The 20,456-nt window shown below is 43.6% G+C and overlaps 1 protein-coding gene across 1 annotated transcript in view; it reads right to left on the bottom strand.

The window, feature by feature from the left end:
• Nucleotides 1-1,110: 1,110 nt before the first annotated feature.
• Nucleotides 1,111-20,456, bottom strand: part of man1a1 (mannosidase, alpha, class 1A, member 1) — a 94,535-nt gene continuing 75,189 nt past the window's right edge. Inside the window, exons 6-12 of the mRNA XM_029251607.1 lie at nucleotides 12,169-12,292; nucleotides 11,891-11,984; nucleotides 8,693-8,808; nucleotides 6,845-7,064; nucleotides 5,896-6,068; nucleotides 5,596-5,711; nucleotides 1,111-2,361 (exon numbers count right to left, since the gene is read on the bottom strand). Coding sequence (XP_029107440.1) covers nucleotides 2,235-2,361; nucleotides 5,596-5,711; nucleotides 5,896-6,068; nucleotides 6,845-7,064; nucleotides 8,693-8,808; nucleotides 11,891-11,984; nucleotides 12,169-12,292 — 970 coding nt within the window. The 3' untranslated portion in view covers nucleotides 1,111-2,234. The remainder of the gene's footprint in view (nucleotides 2,362-5,595; nucleotides 5,712-5,895; nucleotides 6,069-6,844; nucleotides 7,065-8,692; nucleotides 8,809-11,890; nucleotides 11,985-12,168; nucleotides 12,293-20,456) is intronic.

Raw genomic sequence — 20,456 nt, 5'->3', positions numbered from 1 at the left:
ACTGTCACTTTCCCCATTCAGCCACAGGTGGGACTGTCAGAGCTCTGCCTGCGGTCACGTCTGCACAACTTGAGATTCCCGCTCGACGTACGCATCCCGTCGCGAACGCAAACGAGGTGACCGAGGCTTAGCAACAGCCCATTGGCCCACCGAGGAGCCGGTTCTCAGGATATAGAGCAACTAAAGCCATGAACTCCTGATCTGTCATGTCTACAGTGTCACAGTGTGTGGAGTCCTCAGTTCTCCCTCTCATGATGCCCCTGGATGCTGCGTGTTAGACCTCTCCTCCTCCACCGTGCTGTTGTGGGGAGCTGAGCATTAGCACGCTGCGTGCTCCAAACACATTAACAATTCACGCTCGTCTTCAGCAGAACACCTTGCGTGACACTGAGAGCAGAGACCTGCTTAGGCTTCGTGCGCGCGCTCGCCTTTGGGTTCAGAAGACCGTCAAAAGTGTGACACTGCACTCCCTTCCCTGCTACCCTGCTCCTCAACATACAAGGCTGACTCTGTAAACACACCTGAAACAGGGCAGCACCTGTTTCCAAATGGCCTGCATTCACAGTGCAATCTCTGCTCGAGATGTCACCGAGTGCCAGGCCCAGGCCGCCACCAAACCAAAGTCAGACGCATGCATAGGAGACACGTATGGGTAAGTGCATGTCCTCTCCTACCTGTCCTATTTACAATGCGCATGCGAGAGCGGCTCTACAGGTGGTCCAGTGCAGGACACAGTGATATACCTGTTTTCCCTGCATCTTTGCTTTTTGTTGCAGAAGAGAATTCCCCAATTAGTGTCTTCCTCCTTGTAGCAGAATCATCTTCCTCATCGACATACTGTAACACGATGTTTCAGCATTTTGTGCTTTCCAAGAACCAAAAACAAAAAACAAACACAAAAAGCTAAGTTAATCTCACTTCACATTTGGTGATACATTCATTGGATTCGCTGACCTACTCCTGCGCTTGTCTGCCGTCCCCCCATGCTTCTGCTTGTCCCATAAACACCCACTGAACTGAGTAACTGAATGCCCACATATCTCACTGTGGAGAACCCCAGTCTGGTGTTGGGAGGAGAGGGGGAGCTATTTGGTGCCAAAAAAATTTAAAAAAAAATTCCACAAAACCAGGGAAAATTTCTTGGTCATTCTTAATTGACCAACTGTGGTCAATTTAACGATATACTGATACCAGTGATTCATTTAAACGCCAGTGCAATCATTGGGAGAAATTAATCAACTGTGTTGTGAATATGTCCACGTCGTTTCCACAGGACTTTCCTATCAAGATGTCTCATCTTTCGAGTTAATCTCCTTCACAGGTGAGGGATGAACTGTCTCACAGTCACCACTAGATGGCAGTGTGGCTGAGGTGATGAAGTCACACTTAAAACCTACACGAATTGTCAAAAATAAATTAAAATTCTGTGATTTGTATAACTGCCTATTTTTACATACCATTTTAGACTAAAGGCACTATCTTAATCTGACTGGATACAACATCTGAGAATTGGCTACCAGAATTAAAACAGGGCCCTGTGTCTTATGACCAAAGCTGTGGTCCTAGTAAATGAACTACCAAGAGCTACCCAACCAAGAAAACAAAACAAACATCACAGGCAAAAAAAAACACACTGATTGTTCAGAATCACAATGGGGTTTCAGTCACACAGAGGTGTGTGCACGCATGCGCACACAAACACGCAGGGAATCGAACCTTGCCTCTGAAACTTAAAGCTTCGTCCTCACATCAGTATGGCTTTTCTGTGACGGCGGAACTTACAGCGGGAAAGCATCCTGGTCTCCTCACAGAGGAGGCTGGCTCCTGTCGCACCAGGCCGGAACGCCACCGGGAGGGGGCGACAGCGGCTAATTGGGCAGCATGCGGTTTGAATTGGTACAAGTTGACAAGTGCTCTAAACTTCTGAGCACTGCATAATGTGGAGTTTGGTGGTACCAGCAGTGGAAGGGTGGTCTGGGGGTGGGGGTCGGGGTGGGGGCAGGTTTCAGATTTATCTTGGAACACCTGTCAGCCTCTCCAGCTGGTGGGGCAACTGGCTGACGAGACCGTTAGGGAGCACGCTGTCCGTCTATGGGAACATTCTGGGATAGCTCCGCCCACTGCAGGGAGGTGAGAGATAATGAGCTGTGCCCCCTGCAGCAGGAGGGGTGGGGCTAACAAGGCAGAGGTGTTGGAGTTCTGTGTGTGACTGGACCTGGCTCTGGTTGGGCTGGCTACTGCAGGTCACTGAGCTTGTCTGTCTTGTCCTTCCTGATGATGGGCAGCGGGTGGGCTTCGGTGTTGAACACCCAGTGCTCGAAGGGCAGGTGGTTGTCGTCGGAGAACAACAAGTAAAGGTATCTGCAACGGGAACATCAATGTGTCACAGGTTAAGAAGCCTTTGAAAAATGTAAAACAGTGAGTGTCCCTTGTCACAATACCTTTGACACTTAGCTTATACATTTCTTCTAGAATCAACACCTAAGCACAGCCATGAAAGGACACACTGCGTTCACAGGTGGTCCAGCTACAGCTGCAAACGACCTGGAAACTGGACATTTTGTACTTACAGAAGTAATAAATGCAGTATTGCTAAAAGCTGTTTTATACACAGTAAAAGTGAAAACATCACTTGGATGAAATGTGTCAAACTCTAAAAGCTTTTTTACATGGAAAATAAAATGTGGAAGTGTTATGCAGGATTACTTTATGTAAGTGGAAAAACAAAAAGGTTCAAGTACTACTACACAAAATAAAAAAGGCAGACAGTGCCAAGGACAGGGTGGATGTGAAAAGCCAGTTTGCTGCCTCTTATCGCACGAAAGCCGTGTTTACCCGTCACGTCAACACATCAACACCCCCACAGGCAGCGAGTCCTTCTGGTTGCAAGATAACGTCAGGACAGAGCTCTGGCCGATTCATGGCAGCTTCCATCTGCTTCCTGCCCTCCTGCACTTCCAGTAGCCCTGCTCTGCTGGGGGAGGGACTCCAGGGGCACTGGGGCACTTGGCCCAATTCCCTGACCGCGGCCGCTTCTGAGTGCTACCACAAGCAACTATCCACACAGAAGGAACACAAGTGCTCTTCATTTGCTTATGCCACTCTGTACATCCCCAGTCTGGCTCTGAGCAGCACAAAAGGAGCAGGACCCAATTCCACACAAGGAGTGAGCTGCAGTTCTTAAGAACATTGCCAGCTGCTTCTCCTCAGAAACCATCAGCCAGAGTGAGGACACGGTGCAAACTCGGGGGACCGGCACTTTCTCTCTGAATCCACTTTCCTGGAGAATGTTTAAAGAGCAGCTCACGCATAAGGAAATGAAAACACGGGTGGCTGATGTTTACACTCAGAAACGCAAGTTTATGTTAAAAACGCAGGAAGGCAGCCAGTCCAAAATCAATTGTCTGTTAAATGCTCTATTAAGAGGCTGAATACGAAAATAGAAGAAAAATAAAGGTGGTATTTAGGGTACTGTGGTTAAGGAACGATACACATGACTGCAATTTGCAGGATGCCACTGAACAAAGGTGCTCAATTAAAGTGCTTCAGTAAAATATCCACAACAGGCTGTCTGCATTATGAATTTTCAATGACGGCATTATCGTTAGCTATTTTCTGAAATTTCCTTATGATGCAGAGTGAATGCAATGTGTGCTTCCGCAATCAACTCACAGACACCAGTACACAGTAAGGCTTCATTAAGGCTGTGGGATGCATTAATTCAACTCACTTCCTCAGTGTTTACAGTTCCGTTTCTGGTGTCTGAGAGCTAGCGATACGAGGAATGTTGGACTTGTCTATGGGACGAATCAGTTAACAATGGGGATTCATTACTATTTCAGTTTTCAGATTTAAATGTTAATTTTTCAAGTCTTTCCCCCCAGTTATTTTAAAGTAGCTTGAAGTTAATACAATATTACCTTTTTTTTTTTAAATTTATTACAGCTTTATGCAAAATTTATTTTTTCAGAACCTAACCCATGCAGAAATTGAGGGAAGAGAAGAAATTATTCAGCTTTTTATTTATTGTGACTTAGTGGTAAAAAAAAGCCTTTGGATTTACAAACAAAACTTCTGAACAGACGTATAATCCCAACTGTGTTGGTAAGTTGAGGATGAAGTGTGCTGCGATACAGACATGACACTGCTACGAGTCCCTGCAGCGATTAGAAAGTTTGGGCTGTGTTCCCCATCTAACATAGTCACGGGGACAGACGAGTTCAGTTGCTACGTAAGCGGAGGTTAAAAACTCCTCCGTGTCCAGTAAACAGCTGTAGTGCTGATGCCACCAGTGACCTCCTTGCCATGGTTGTCATCTAGTGGGCTGACTGCAGGGCACAGAACACACAAAGCCAGCAAACAGCCGAGGTGAAAAGCAAAACATCAACAATCAAGTAGAGCTGCTACACCAGCCTCTGAGCACAGATAGCACTGGGTTTAAAAAAAAAAAAAAAAAAAAAAAAAAGGGAGAAATGCCCTGAAAAAAGATGTTACTGCTGACTTCTGTCTGCTCTGTGTGAATAAGGACTCTGGCCAGGAGCTATGGAGGATGACCGCAGCCCAGATATGCTAAGAATTAGATTTTGGAAAAATAATCAAAGGAGAAGGCAGCAGCTCTTCTGAGGAACCATTGGACAAATCACTGCACTTTACAAAGCCATTAAATAGAAGAGGAAGGAATTGCTCTATTAAAGAGTGGAATCACACAGAGCTGCTCATTTTAACATCAGACAAAGGGACACATTAGGAAACTGTTTTCAAAGACACAGGAAATAACACATCAAGCAAAATGGCTACATGGTTATTTACTGCCTATGCAGGGAAGAATCAGCCATTTTGGGGAAAAGAATTGGAACGAGGGGTTATTTAAACAACTGCGCGAAATACCGCTGCAAGAAACAGGCTGCCAGAGCACTTCTTCACTGAATAAGATTGTGTTGTTAATTATCTGCGATGAGTAACTAACTGTGGCCCTTCACTGGAAGCTCAGCGACAACTCATACCTTCTAGCACATGCAGACTGTCTGCTAACCACTACCATAAACAGCTCCCAGAATAAACTGTCCCATGATAACAACTCTCAAATTCATTCCCTAACACGAGAACCCAAACCCACCAAATACAAATCAATCGCCCAGTTGGAAGCATTTTCTTATAGTGAAAACCAGTGCGAACATGTTTACCTTTAAGAGGAAGAAGAAGCGTATGTCCTGGGAGTGAACAATAATGAAAATGCTTTATGGTCTTTTCTCCACTTGTTGAGTGCTACCACGCATCCTATCCATATTACTTTCTCTATACACTGCTCTCACTACTGTACCGAGGCTGTTGTCACATTGCCTGGATTAGGAAGGATTAAAATCTACTGGTGTGCTCTTCTAGAGTTGACTTTTTTTGGGCCAAAGACATCAGGTTTTTGGCCCTAATGGGTTCAGGAAGAGGCTGGCAATACTGGAATATCAGTCCAGTGTAAGGTTTCCACCCAGCTGTCCTCTAAAATATTAACAGGATAGTAGCTTGTAAGGATCGGTCACTATGGAAACCAGGTGCCGAAAGACAACATTCAGGTACACAGCTCTCCCCAACAACTCTTACTTGAGTGTCTCAGCCAGGAAGAAGCTCTGCTGCACGTCGTCATGACTGGGGCGGCCGGCGTAGACGTCTCGCACTCCGCTATAGCCTCCATCTAACCTGCAGTGCTGCTCCAGGGCCTGTGAAGACCAGAGGGTAAGAGTTTCTTAGGGTGGTGATGGTGGGAAGAAACTTTCATTATTCCTTTAGTAAAGCACTCCTGTTTGGCAGTATGAAGCTAGAACATTTTTCCAAGTGCACCTTGGGCCAGGAACTGAAATCTAGCAGAAAGAACAGTCTGTGGCAGGTGTGTGGGATGCTCACCTGTACAGCCTCCCAGCCCCACTGCCTGTACTTCGGGTCATGGGTAAAACGCCACATATACATGTAGGTCTCGATGACTTCAGGCCGCAGGATGAAGTACTTCTCGTTCTGCCGCGTGGCAATGGCTTCTACGCCTCCATCAAAGCGGAAGGCTTCAGGGCCCAGCTTCAAGTCTAGGGAGATACGCAAACAAGAAGGCTCAGCCAAGAAATTTTGTTGCCAGCTATAACCTCAGACTGTGTAAACTGGAGGAGGAGATGGTGTTTGACCCTTGCTGTCGAGCCAAGTCCTGTCCTAGCTAGCTCTAAGGAAGTTAGGTGAGCAGTATCTAGTTCAGTGCAGGTTAGGTCTTTGGTGGATCTACTGGCTCTGCTAGTAGCTTGCCATTCATCTTCCACTGGAGGATGCTTTGTTCTGGGTGGGTCTGTTGCTGAGCTGTACGCCTCATTTCCTTGGCTCTTTTGCCAATGCCTCATTATCTCCAAGGCTATTTATCTTGGGAGGTTTCAGGAATCATTATATGAAACCACAATGTTACCCTTAGTGAGGGAGGTTCAGCCATAGAAAGTAAGTAACAAATGTTCCTATTGGAATGAACAATGAAAAAATTATTCTTTTTGTGATTCTTGGCATATGCTATTGAGATTAAACTGAACTTGAGTCTATAACTTCTGTGTGAAAATGTACATATCCTCAAAGACTGCTGAGTATGATTTCCATATTTTAAAAGTGATAGAATTCATTGGAAGTGTATTTTATGTTGTGTTCTAGTTTGTCAAATGCATTAAGTGTTCACCGTTGATGTGTAACACTCCCATTTTCTTCTTCAGTTATATCTTACATGGATATACTAAATTCAACTTCCCAATAAAACAAAGGCCGGGGGGGGGGACAACAGAATCAACAGTCCTTCAGGGTACTGCTTTTGATGACATGTGGTCAAACTCACTGGTACGAGCATATGACTCGTGGCATGTGCGTGCAATCTCGGCGGCCAGCTCCATCTGGTGACCGGTCTTGTCCCCAGGGGCCCCGTCCGCACCCAGAGCGAACATGCCACCGGCAAAGCACGTCAGATGTCCCATCTTGTGCTCCAGTAGACCCCCCTTCCACTCAGCGATGTAGGTGAGCCCTCCACTCGACTTGCGGATTAGGTTTGTCTCTATGGCCTGGGCAAAACAAGACCGGGATTGGGGTAGTAAGCATACAGGCTTGTCAGTGGACTCTTACCCAGAGTCCTATGGGATTGATGAGTCTCGCTCTTAGATGTGCATCTGCTGTGAACACAGTGCTACCTGTGAAGCTATTCAGTCATCACCACAGGCCAACAATTTAATCTCATCTACACATGCTACAACTGACAGCAAATATGCTGTTATTGAGACAGGTATGCTATTACCCATGTAGAAGAACCAATAAAAATTCCTTCAAGTATGAGCACATAAAAACAAACCTGATAGCAACTGAATAGCCTCAAGCTGTAAATATTATATTTAGACATATTGTAACACGCTTTGTGGTCCACCTACCACATGAGGGGGTAAAATTGCATTCCATATCATTTTTCCTGATGCTTCTGAGCAGGACAACAGAGAAAAGACCTTCCAAAGTTAACACAAGGCTGCACTTTGGATTCCAGGTCATGCAGGAAATCTTTATCTAATGCAGACAGTGCACATTATTTAATTTCCTCAGTTCCCTTAAATATGAAATTGATATCCTGTTCTGACTCAACATGTACTTAAAACTTGGACAGGTCACTTCTTCAAAACCAAGAGATATGAAATGAATTAAAAAAAGAAATAAATTGATGCCATGCTTAAGGCAATTTTATAATCTGTTTTATATGTACAAAACAGTTTGCAAAGTAAACAAATTCTGCAAAAAGTGATAAATCTAATTGCCGTTGCAAGCCAAGTACTTTAGGGCGGTTTTTATTTAAGGAAATAAAATTAATTACAGTTTTAAGATTCAAAGGTCTGGCTCATGTGGAAATGAGTGGTGAAACTAAATAAAAACTAAATTAGGTCATGATTAAACATTTTACTTCCAAGTGATAGAGTCACAAGTCATGAAACCTCATGCAGTGCAGGTGAACAAGGATGTAAGTTTTAGAGTTGGGGGGGGGGGGGAGAAACCTACTACTTTCACAGGCCAGGGTGCATGTTGTAAAATGTGATTTCAAAAGACATGACATATAAGGGAAACCACTGAGGAAACTGGTGTGGAAAGTAGCATAGATGCAACAGGTCAGCAAACACAGTGAACCCTGCGCCAGCTGAACGGATGGTCACATGCTAAGTTGAATGACCTGGGCATCAGCTTACCTTGTCTGATTTAGAGAAGTTAACTGTCCAGCACTGGGTCAATCATCTCCAGAGATGTATGAACACACTGCAGTACTAGCCAGAATAGAGAATTCATCCAGAGTAACATATTTCCCAGGTGGAGGTAACCTCAGTGTGACCCAACCTAACCCATCCGTACACTTAAACAGAGCATTGCCAGCAGTATTCTCCAAGTGCTCCCCCTGCCCCTGCTGTTCCACTTCAGACCTCTGTGTGTTAGGGGTCACAGTAACTGGTCTACAGGGAGAGGAAACTCAGTGGTCTGCCAGCAGTACCTGCAGTGCCCACTGAACACAGAGTAAAGAACAGGTCTAAACTGGTAGCCCAGCAGGTCCCAGAGATGTGGTTTCAGTTCTCAGCTACCGTAGGGACTCTAATCGTCTTGTCAGAGCACAAACTCGTTTTGCGCACCAGAGGAGCACAGCGGGGAAAAGAAACCATTTGTTTACCTGCAGAGCCTCGTAATAAAGCTTCTTCCCTTCCTCGTCTGTCTTGTCCGACATCAGCCAGGCCTTCAGGAGATACTCATAGAAGCTATCCCCCAGTCCCCCAACTGACACGTGATCTGAAAAGCAGGGATGTGACAGAACTGTCATGACGATGTGCTGGGGAAACCTGCACGTCTCATTCCCCAGAGCTGCTCCCACTCTCTTATACACTGCGGGATGATGCACAGCCTGACAACAGATCTTATAATCTCCCTTGAGCGGGGAGGAACATCCCCCTCTTCCACTACCAAATACCTGTTTGGACATTGCGTTCCCACAGCAACAAATGCACCAATCTCTTGTCTACATCGGTATGGAGCCGCAGCAGAGACTACAGTGTCCGGCTAACGGGATTATAGCCTTGGTGCGCACGTTAAAGATGTCTGCAGGGCTGAGATTGCTGCCGCAAACTGTTTATCTGCAGTTGCTGTGACAGTGCACTGCATTTCTGACAAAAGAGTTCTAAAATTGTGTTGCACATCTCTTTGCCCTTCAGCCCACCTGACTTATGACAAGGAAACAAAAGCAAATTTCTTGGGGGCTGTGAAGCACATCAGGAGTGGCTGCCAGGAGCTGATGCCTGTCACGGTGACCGTTATGCTTGTTCTTGAATATTAACATCCTATTATTATGTGGGAGATAAAGACTGGACCCATAAGTTATGTACTGAAAGTGATGGCTCTTTTGTAAATCCAGTTGTGGTGTTACTGAGACACGAGCAATTGAGAGCTAAGGTGTCTAATCTGTTGTGGGCAGTGTCCTGGGATCCCTCTCAATGTCAAAACGCACATCAGAAAAACCCACTGCAGGTACAAGTTGGCGGCCTTTGAGTCACCTGCATCTTCACAGTCGTGCTCCAGCGAAAATTAAAGAAAAAAACACAAGAAAACCTAAATAAAACTGCCAGCTGCCGATCGTGTCTTGGGGCTGAACTGTGAGCTGCTTCCTAAGAAGATAGGGCTGTCATCCCAGCTCACTGTCAACACTGTAGGACAAGTGCTATTTATAACCTGCCCAGAAAACAACAAAGCCAATGGAAAATCTCATGGGGCATCTATATTAGAGTGCCAGAAAGCAATACATACCTAGGATGTGAAGATCTGTGAGCAGTCTCCACATTTAATGTGTGAGTGCATCCTGCTCTGTGCTGAACTAGTCACCACTGATGAGCATCCACTGAGTGGAAGGGTGGCAAAGCCTTTGTGTACATCGGTAAAGCACCAAATATTTTTAAAATACTACACCCTTCCTTCCTTTTAGAGTGTACTACTTTAGCTTTTCTCTGTTTTTCCCTACACTGCTTTTCAGGCCAATGAGATAATGGGTTTAGTGTTGTTCTGAAAAGTGAAAACTAAACCAAGTGATGTTTTCAACATGAATTTAAACTTAAGTATGCTGCAAGGGATTGCTATTATTATTATTATTATTAAATTGTCTTGACTTGTCGATTACCATTATTGTGATGTTGCTAAACGTGCAACACTTGAAAGAAATGTTCACACGTATTCAAGCACTGTATACGGCTAGATATTTGTTAGTAATACAGCAGGACCCGACTGCAACTTGAATCAGCAGCGTCAAAGTTACATCCTAGCCCTACCGCTTGATATCTAGAGAGAGAAACTGAGGGCCAGGATGCCTGTGAACTTGTGAAATGTAAGAACCGTAATAGAGTTAAAGAAAAATGCGAACACCTGTCCCACCTGCCTCCCACCTCCTGACTAATTTGCTGCCTGTACTTTGGCATCTGCAGACGGGGCTGTTTGACATGAGCTGTTACTTCTACTTCTACAAGAAAGCTCTTCACTGCCAGCAGCTGAGACCATCGCGAGACAGTGCAGAGGCTGGTTTGTTTTTCCTTGAGGAAAGTCCTTCACATGTTCCAGTGATGCCCTGGAGTGATGTTCAGTCAGGATTTCTCAGGCAACTGGCTTGCAGAGATAATTCACATCACCTCCCATTAAGGCTTCGAAATGGCATTCTGTAGCCAGAGCTCTCCACTGAACTCTACAGCAGGCCAACCGGGCTTCAGTGGGAGAGAGAAAAAAGGAAAAAAAAAAAAAAAAAAAGAAGCATGCATTATCTTCCAGTAAGAATTGAGTGAGGGGCGGGGGGAAGGGGGGGAAAAAAAAAAAAAAACAAACACAGAGCAATATGTTCAAACCTACTGTGTATGATAAAAGAAGGGGCCAAAAAAAAAAAGTTAGAGAATTCAAATGATGCAGATTAATAGTGATAAGGTCATACCTAATTCTACACATCCAAAGACTGCAGCGACCTCACTGATGGTTAGGTAAAAGGGTCATTAATAAGGTTATTTAAGGGCACTGCATTAGCGTTCTCCTTTGTGAGCACACCCTCAGCTGGGCCAGTTGCTGAAACATTCTGGGACTATACAGCCATTAGGACAAAATCATCTCAGCCAGACGAGATAAAGATACAAAGTGGCTATAAGTAAAACTGTTTTGCAGATATTGGATTTTGCTAATGAACCGAGAGCATTTGATATCAATTCATTATTTTCTAAAAAAATGATAATGGGGAAGAAAAAAGTATTTAAAATGTAAATACAAATAATTTATAGAGTATTTATAACAGCGATGACAATGCAGTGTCTCTGAATGGAGTGACCCTTCAGCTAACTTGCCCTAGAGAAAATCTGAGTAGGACAATGCCACTACAGCGAAAAGGAGCACATTTTATTCACTTTGGTTGCGCACGTCAGCGTGGATAAAGGCATCTCTTAAGAGAATAAAGTATGAAAATGCTTCAGTGTGGCCCAGCAAGACCACAAACAAAGACCGACAGCCATGGTCTCATCCTACAGTCAAACACAGCTTATATCTGGATCATAGGTGGGTTTTATTACCTTCTGTTCACACTAATCATTTAGAGGGAAGAGAGGAAAAAAAAAAAAAAAAAAAACATAGGACACCCTGAAGAATAAACAGAATTTAAGTGTTTAAGTAAACCTTTTAATCCTAAATTGCATCAGCTGTTGAATTATGCATACCCATTTCATTACACTATTAAAGACTGTAAGTCACTCTTACACCTTGTAGCAAGTTGCCTTGCTGAGTTCTAATAGTGTGGAAATCGCAGGGTCCAGTCTCACAGTGTTCAATAATGGAAGTGAGTGGACTTAAGGGGTGGACTTACGCTGCCCCCACTGGCCGCTGTTGGGGTTCAGGTAGTTGGGGTACAGTCCCTGAGGCTTGTCTAGGCGGTTCAGCACTTTGCGGATATTCATGACCTGAAACACAAACAGAAAACTCAGATGTTCTGATAGATGTGACAAGTAGGAGAGAAATACTGCTTCAAGCAGCCCTAGTCTGGGAAGTGGTGGGTTAAACATAAATACTGTATGCATGAAACCTCGATTATTAATATGCACCCTCTGTGTTTGCTCCAGGAGAGGTACTCAACACCAAGCTCACCTTTTCAGCAAAGACGGGCTTCCCTGACAGTTTGCTCAGGTGCATGAACTCCAGGTGGAGGGTGCCGTATTCTGCCAAGATGCTGCTCCCACCCGAAGCCCAAGGCCAGTTCCTGCCGACACCACTGCAGGACACAGACAGGGGTCCGGTTAACCATTGTCCGGGTACACTGGGCCACAGGTGCACAGTCTACACTAAGATTTTACCCATTCACAGAGCCGGACATTTTACTGAAGTAATTCACACTAAGTGCAGTGTTCATGGGTTCAGCATCTTCACTCACTTCTGGGACTTGAACCATTGAGCACAAATCCAGGCTCTTTACCACTATGCTCCTCAAACAAGAGAACCAGAACACCATCTACTGATAATGTAAATGAACACACCCCATGATCTTGTTTAATCATATCTAAGGCAAAGATCCATCTTCAAGCATTACAGAAGGCCCTTACATTTCAACCCCAGAGCAAAAAGTAAAATGCTTCTAAAAAAAAAAAAAAAAAAAAAAAAAAAAAAGAATGCATTAGACTACCAGGGTGTCTTCCTAGAATATGGAAGAAGTGAACAAATCAGTATGATCAACAGTACTCCACCCCCCAATGTGAACTGTGACCAATGAGAAGCTTCCCTCAATTAGAGAAGTGAAATTATTCAAAGGTATTTTTAATACTTGGGGGTGGAAGAGGTGGAGCAGCAATCCTGGACAACACGACATAGCTGATCATCTTAGAAACGGTGCAGCTCTCAAATTGTAGGCGTTATCCTATCAGGACCAATTTCTATTACTGATAGTAAAGCGCAGAAATCGCCCCGCAAACAGCTACACTACGTTTCTGTGTCAACGGCAATTATTAAGATAAATAGCCGAATGTCAGACTGATAATGGCGCATAATCACAGTGCTCAGAAAATAATGACCACTGTCACTTTAGTTATTAAACATTTAGTTGGCCAGAGAAGGTGTATGAGAGTTTGTCATTAACACTGTATGAATGAGATTAATATAGGGATGCTTTAAAAACAAAATGATATGGGGCGGGGGGATGGGGACAAATGCCTGCCACTTTCTAGAAATGCCTTGTGTGTGCCTGTGTATGATACATGAAGTCGATGCAGTCTCTAAAGTAAAAGGCATAATATTCTCAGAGGAGAGGAGATTCTGTTCATCATACTGAGTATACTGTGCTCACAGTGGAGGCCATTACTGCGAGCAGAGCAAACACTAGAGTAATATATTAAAAAATGAAATCTCAATTTGGGGCCTGGAAACCTAGTTTCAGAAGAGTTACACATTGCAAGTGAAGGTAATCACTTCCTAGCTTGGACATCAATGTTAAAGTAATGACACGTGCTGCCTATTTGATGCTATGGATAGAAAAGAGGGGATTTCTCCAGCTCTATCGTTGACTCTACATGGAGAAATGCATGGAAACGAGTTAAAATTTTTGTTCAGCCAAAGTAATTCTTTTTAATCTCTCAGCCAATTACCTTATGCAACTCCACTTCTGTGATCAAGGAACTATCTACAATGGAACAGGTCACTTTCCATGGTTTTCTTTGCATTCTTGCTCCAATACGTGCAGACGCTGAAAACCCAGGAGCGATGGAGGAACGCACCTCTGATTGTGGCTGTGCAGACACGACACACTTCACAGTTGTCTGCGCAGTGGACCACCACAAGTGTGCAGAGAGCTGCTGTTAGCGTCCTGACTGCAGCCTGGCAGACTGACTTGCATGTTTAGCTTTATCGCTTGTGACCTGACATTTTCAGTATTCCTCCCTCTCTGACTTGTGAGATACAGTCCTGTCTTTCAGAGCATCATGAAATGCTCTAAAACACAAATGCATACTGTACTGTGCAGTACACTGTGACTGACTGATAACCGCTTCCTTCCCACCATGTGGGAGAATCAAATCTCTCGTTTCAATGGAGAAGCTCTGAAATTTGACATTAAGACCATTCCCTCACGCTCTTAATGGTGACACACACGACAGTCTGCAATTACAAAGAGGAACAAAAATGTACTCAATTTCATCTCACCTAAAAATGTGTTGTAAAAGTAAAAGCTTACTGAAATATAAATGTAATTTCTTGTGTTTGAGTTTATCAGGGGTAAAGAGGAGAGTTGTACCATATAAAGCCTCTCTCCATCAGGAGGATTATAACCGGTGTGCTGTAATGAGTCTCACTGCAATGGGCCCGCTGTGCCGACCTGGACAGCAGCACATAAACGGTTATTTAACACATCCGACTCCAGAAAACACAGCGAGTAGACACTGAAGCCAGAGCACACTGACAGTTTGTAATACACACCGGAACTCACTAAGGAAGGCTTTTACTTTCTTTCCTTCTAAGTAGTCACAGGGGAACACTACACTATGGAAGGTGTGAATGCTGGCCATCTCCTGCTAAAGAGGAAATGAAAAAAGCCAAAGAGAACCACACTTGCAAGGCTGGAAGGCACCATTTGGACCATACCTCACCTTGTCAGTTAGATATTTTGTAGAATATACTGTCTGGTCTCACTGTACACATAATTAAGCTTCCTTTAGCTGAATAGCAGCACAACAGTGCAGTAGGTGATGCTGATGCTTCGTACCTTCTGAGCTGTGGGTTTATATGTGGGTTCAGATCTGACTCAGTCTGTGTGGAGTTTTCATGTTCCCTCCTTGTTGGCATGTATTTCCTTCAAGTTCTCAGGTATTCTCACATTGTCCAAAGACATGTTTCAGGTGACTGGTGAATTGTGGCATGTGCGCATGTGTGCGCGCGATTTCACCTGCAGTAGAGTGGTATCCCATGTAGGGTGAACCATCCCTAATAACCCTGTGCTACCTACGTATGCTCCAGATTACCGTGATCCATCACTGCACAAGAATTTATTAAAAAAGGATGGATGGATGGACAAATTACTTACAAAGTGGGGGGGGTGGGGGGGTGGTCATATTTCCCTGATACTAAGAACTTAATAAAATTTCAACATGACCACAGTGATACATGATAAACATATCAGATGTGTGCTAATGCCAAACCACTCAGCACAAGGCATATTAACATTGTGCATACAACATTATACAGAGAATGGAAACCACAACAACAGTATGAGATACCAGAGGTTTTTTTTTTTTTTTTTTTTTTTTTTTTACTTGCACAGTATTACATTTTTAGGCCTGTTTTGCTGCAAAACATTTAGTTCCCAATCATTAAATATTTAATTTGTACTTTATTTGGGGAGGGCACACCATTTGCCACCAGTCAAAAGTGACGTACCCTCTGCCCCTCCTCTTTCTCAAGTACCTAAGAAGAATATGGATCTATACTTACAGGTGACATGCTTCAATTCCTCTTCCAAATGTAAGAAAATACTTATTTTCATCAGCCTCTTATTATTTTGTTTGGCATTCTGACGCCGCTTCAGAGATTGCATGTCATTTCGTTTCCTTTTTAAAAACCCAACACCCGCATAATTAAATCTTGTTAGAATTTCTCAAGCCACTGAATATTCTTAATCAGGAAGAGATCAGAAATGCATGAAATGCCCTTCCTGCAGACTTTAAATCTGGTGAAAAACACACTTGTCCAGGGAATCTACCCCACAGGGCTGGTTTACCAGTCTGTAAAGATTACTGTCCACTTTTTTTACCAGCAGCCAGTGTACAATGAAAACAAAGGCTGAATGCAGTTGAAGTTAAATAGACATTGACCAAATGAGGTTTTTCTTTTTTGCTCTATGGATGGCTGATATGACCAAATGGTCAACAGAACCAAAGACATGCAAGATAACTACTTCATCAAGGCGACTCAGTCCCTCAGCAATAAAAAGACGACAGCATTAGTCTTGCTGAGCTTTGTTATCACATCCCACTTACATGAACTGGAGGAAAATTACATTCACAGCAGAATCATTTAACTGCTTTTTATTCTTTATGCTCAGGGGAGAAAAATAAACATAAAAGCCTAATTATTTTCAGAAAAAATTAGCCAGTATAGGCCAACCCCTAATTACTTTATGCAGTCTTACTGCTCTTCTTCATAACAAGTATACTACAATTAATAAACCTAGGAAATTATATCAATTACCTTTATTTTACATTATAAAATACCTTTCATAGTACTACTACATTCAATTCTAAAATGTTTTTTTCCACCATTCAAACTTCCAAACACAATTAAGCCTTTAACCTATGGACAGTTTAAGCTTAGTAAAGAGATTAGTATTTAATGGGCAAAAATTGTGAGAGAACGTAAGTTCGATCCCCACTCAATCTGTCTGGAGCCTTTGTTTCTGTGTCTGAGTATGTTTCCTCCGCGTGCTCTGGTTTCCTCCCACAGTCCAGAGACATACCGTTAAGGTAGACTGGTAGCGCTTAATTGTCTGTAGTATGTGAATGAGTGAGTAAGAGTGTGCATGTGTGACTACCCAGCAACGGACTGGTGCCCCATCCAGGGTTTACTCCCCTTTAGCCCTGTGCCCAATGTTTCTGGTACAGGCATCGGTTCACCAAGACCCTGCTTAGAACAAAAGGTTACTGAAATGTGATGAATAGATAAATATAATTGAGGATATAAGACAAAAATATTAGCTTGATCCAGTCTTAGAGATCCTGCAGGTACATTTACATTTATTCACTCAGCAGACGCTTTTCTCCAAAGTGACTTCTAATGAGCTCTATGTAGTGTTATCAGCCCACACACTTATTCACCAAGGTGACTTGAACTGCTAGATAGACTACTTACAATGGATCGCTCATCCATACATCAGTGGAACACACTCTCTCTGTTTCACTCACATGCTACCGGGGAACTTGAACAGCATGTCTTGACTGTGGGAGGAAACCGGAGCACCCAAAGCAAACCCACACAGACACGAAAAGAACATGCAAACTCCACACAGACTGAGCAGGGATCGGACCCACGTTCTCTCACACCACCCAGGAGCTGTGAGACAGCAACGCTACTTGCTGTGCCACCGTGCCGCCCATTTATTCATTTAGCCGACGCTTTTCTCCAACGCAATATAAATCTCAGAGGAAAATTCAAAGAGTGTAATACATTAACAGTTAAGTGATGTAATGGGATTCTTCAAGATGGGTGTGAAGTGATTTGGGATTCTTTAAAATGGGTGTGGCTTCACCATACATGCCTGCCCTGCACAATCCATCCTCACACTCTACTTCTAGTGGTGCAAGTTTATAACTCCTACAAAACCAATGTCCAGTTGGTTCAAAACCAACCAGTGTCCAGCTGCAAAAAAATCTTGGAAAACAACTGATTCGCCAGAGAGAAAAAACTAAAACAACAGAGATGGTATGGCTCAAAAACAAAGTGAATTCACAGCCCCCAAGACCCACACACAAAGACAGATACATACATACATACACACACACACACACACATACACACACACACACACACACACACAGCACAAACAGAACCACAATATTTACTGCAGAACTAGAACATTCAGTGGGAAATAAGTGAAAAGTGGTGTTATGAAGGACAGCCATTCAGTAATTGCCTGGTGACTTATTTATAAGACTACGGAGCAGTCCTTGAGCAAAGGGGCAGGAGGACACCATGCAAATCATGGCACTGCTACCAGCCCACTGAACCGGAGACGGACTGTTCGTTAAATTGCAAGCCCCTGCCCACAGCATGGCTGTCTGTCCCCCAACCGGGTACCGGCCTCTGCCCCCGTTAGCAATTTTTCGTTTAATTGAATTTAGGCAGGTTAAGTCAAGTTAAACTGATGTCAGGCTTCGGCAGCAAGGAAAATTTGATTTGGGAATCCTTTATCTTGCTTACGGTTGTAATAAAAGCGAGTTGGGGGGGATGGGTGCAAGGCAGAGATAAGCTGAAGGAAATGGTTTCATAAGAAATGCTCCAGTTGTGTCAGGGAGGACTAAGGGGCAGCAGTGGTGGGGGCGCGGATGCCATGGTTGACTGAGTTGCCGGTGGCCTTGAGAGGTGGAGGAAGCGGTAAGGAAGAAGAGGAGGGTGTCAGGGATGAAGCAATGATGGCAGGAGAACCTGCTTATCTCTGGCCTTGCTTCCACGTTGCCCCCTTTGCGGAGTCACGCGGCTCAGTCAGTATACAGGCTCATTCAAATATCACACACCATCAGACTGAAATGTTTATTCATAAGGGGATTTCTTCTTCCTATATTACTTGAGTGACAGAACTACATCAAAATTTTGCCAAAAAGTTTGAGAGCTGACCAAGACAGGCCTGAGTAACTTTGTTCTCATGCCCTCATCACTCAAGGTCTTAATGTTGGAACATACAAGATGAAGCTGGCACACCTGGGTGAACTACAGCTTCATACAACCTGCAAATCACTGTGAAAGGAGGAATGTCCGCCCATCACATTGTGTTATGGTGCAACTGACTTCAGAGCACTTGGGTGAGGATCTGGTGTCAAGCACACCTCCACCGGCTGCTTCTCTTGTTTGCTGGGCCGAGAGCCGTAGGCAGCGTTCCCGCCTAGTTATTTCATGTTTTACTCTGAGTTTTTGCTATGCAATGAAACAGAAAAGGAACATTTGCTTGAGTATGGCAGTACAGACAGCATCCAAAAGTCACAAGCTTATCATTACAGACTAAATCTTCCCCAGAAACTGATGTTTAAACTGATCTTTAAACTTACTTCATCAAGAACACCTAAACAAAAGCACAAACAAAAAGGCATTAAATGAGTCAGCTGGGGGGAAAAAACTCTCTCTTTTAAAGTGAAAACCTTAAACATTTACATGTTTGTGAGCCTCTTTGAAGGGGGATTATAATTCATTTAAAAAGCTTTGTAAGGAGAGCCAATCCTTTAATGTTACCAAGTGCTAATTAAATCGATTGTTAAATCCTATTACTTTTGACTTGATTGATTGTTTCTGTGAATGCCAATTTTCCTCTCACACAACAGAAGAAAATTAAACAATTTTCAAGAATAAATAAGAGAAAACAACAGATAAAAGAGAAGAAAAAAAATACACAAAGCACAGATCAAAGTAATCAGATAATGCAGCTTAATCGGCATCATCAGTTACAAACCATTTATGTGGTCGCTGTCTTTTATCCTTTCAGCTGGAATGATATTATTGGGATTTCCATAACCATGCAGGCCCTGGACCTGATACAGTGATACAGAAAACCTCAGATGAATCAATTGGATTTTCACAGCATTTTCAGGGTAATTACCAGCCATTGATTCCCTGAATGACCGATCGAACCACCTGGGGTTTCGGGAGCGTCCCGCCCTGAGTGCCTCGCAGGATCTACATCGACAGGTCTGGGGAGAGGTCCTGAAGTGGGACGGTGCGGGGACCCACTGGGCTGCCTGCTGGGAACATGTTTACCCGCTTGATCTGGGTCAAGGTTACAACAATGTGGACGCTACAAACTAATTCTTTTGTTTACTTTTATTGTTCCCCCGCAAAGAAAATTAAACCTGGTTTGAAGATAAAACATCTCATTAAGGGTAGGAAATGTTTATTACTACTACTTGGTCATTTAGCTGACTTTGGAGAAACAAAGTGACTATGGTAAGGCTGCTACACTGATTTACCCATGTATACAGCTGGATAAATTGTTTAATCTATCAATTCAGGGTACCTTGATCAAAGGGAATACACAACAGGAGTGAGATCCAAACCTGGACTCTATGGGTGCAAGGCGATGGCTCTCACCACAACACCACCTGCTCCCCTGCTGTGACAGCTCTATAATATCTACTAGAACTCCTGGTGGACATATGATACCCCATGCCAAAAGTCACACTGGTGAAGAGTTCCCTTCTTACAAAGCACAGACCTTTGGTGGCAACAACGTGAGTGCTGTGACGGATGATCAACAGATGATCAACCCCAGTCTCAACCAAAACACTGCTGGTTTGATTTCCAAGATGGACACCACTGATGTCCCTTAATCACTTTTCAGCAGAAGTGAGAGAAATTCTCCAAATGCCCATTACAAGCTGAAACATTTACTGTGTACTAACAAAAATATACAGCAGCTTTCTTCTTGGGTTGTGGTCTTACGGAGCTATAAACACTACGCCACCAGCTGCCTGCTGAGAACCACAACGGCTCATCCCCACTCAACATGTTTTTTGAAATTTACTGCAATAAGTGTTATCACTGTTCCTTCTTCCAGAATTTAAATGGGGTACTTTACAGATATATGTGCGTGATTACGGTCAGCTACACAATGTTAAATTCAATGTTCAACCCCCCCACTTTACTGTACCAGCTAGTATACAGTAATCAAAATACCATTTTAGATGTACAAGCTGTCA

The sequence above is a fragment of the Scleropages formosus genome, chromosome 1 (genome assembly GCF_900964775.1).
Source record: "Scleropages formosus chromosome 1, fSclFor1.1, whole genome shotgun sequence".
In the NCBI taxonomy this organism is placed as follows: domain Eukaryota; kingdom Metazoa; phylum Chordata; class Actinopteri; order Osteoglossiformes; family Osteoglossidae; genus Scleropages; species Scleropages formosus.
Note: the sequence above shows the minus strand (reverse complement) of the source record. Positions and strands in the feature narration are given on the sequence as shown.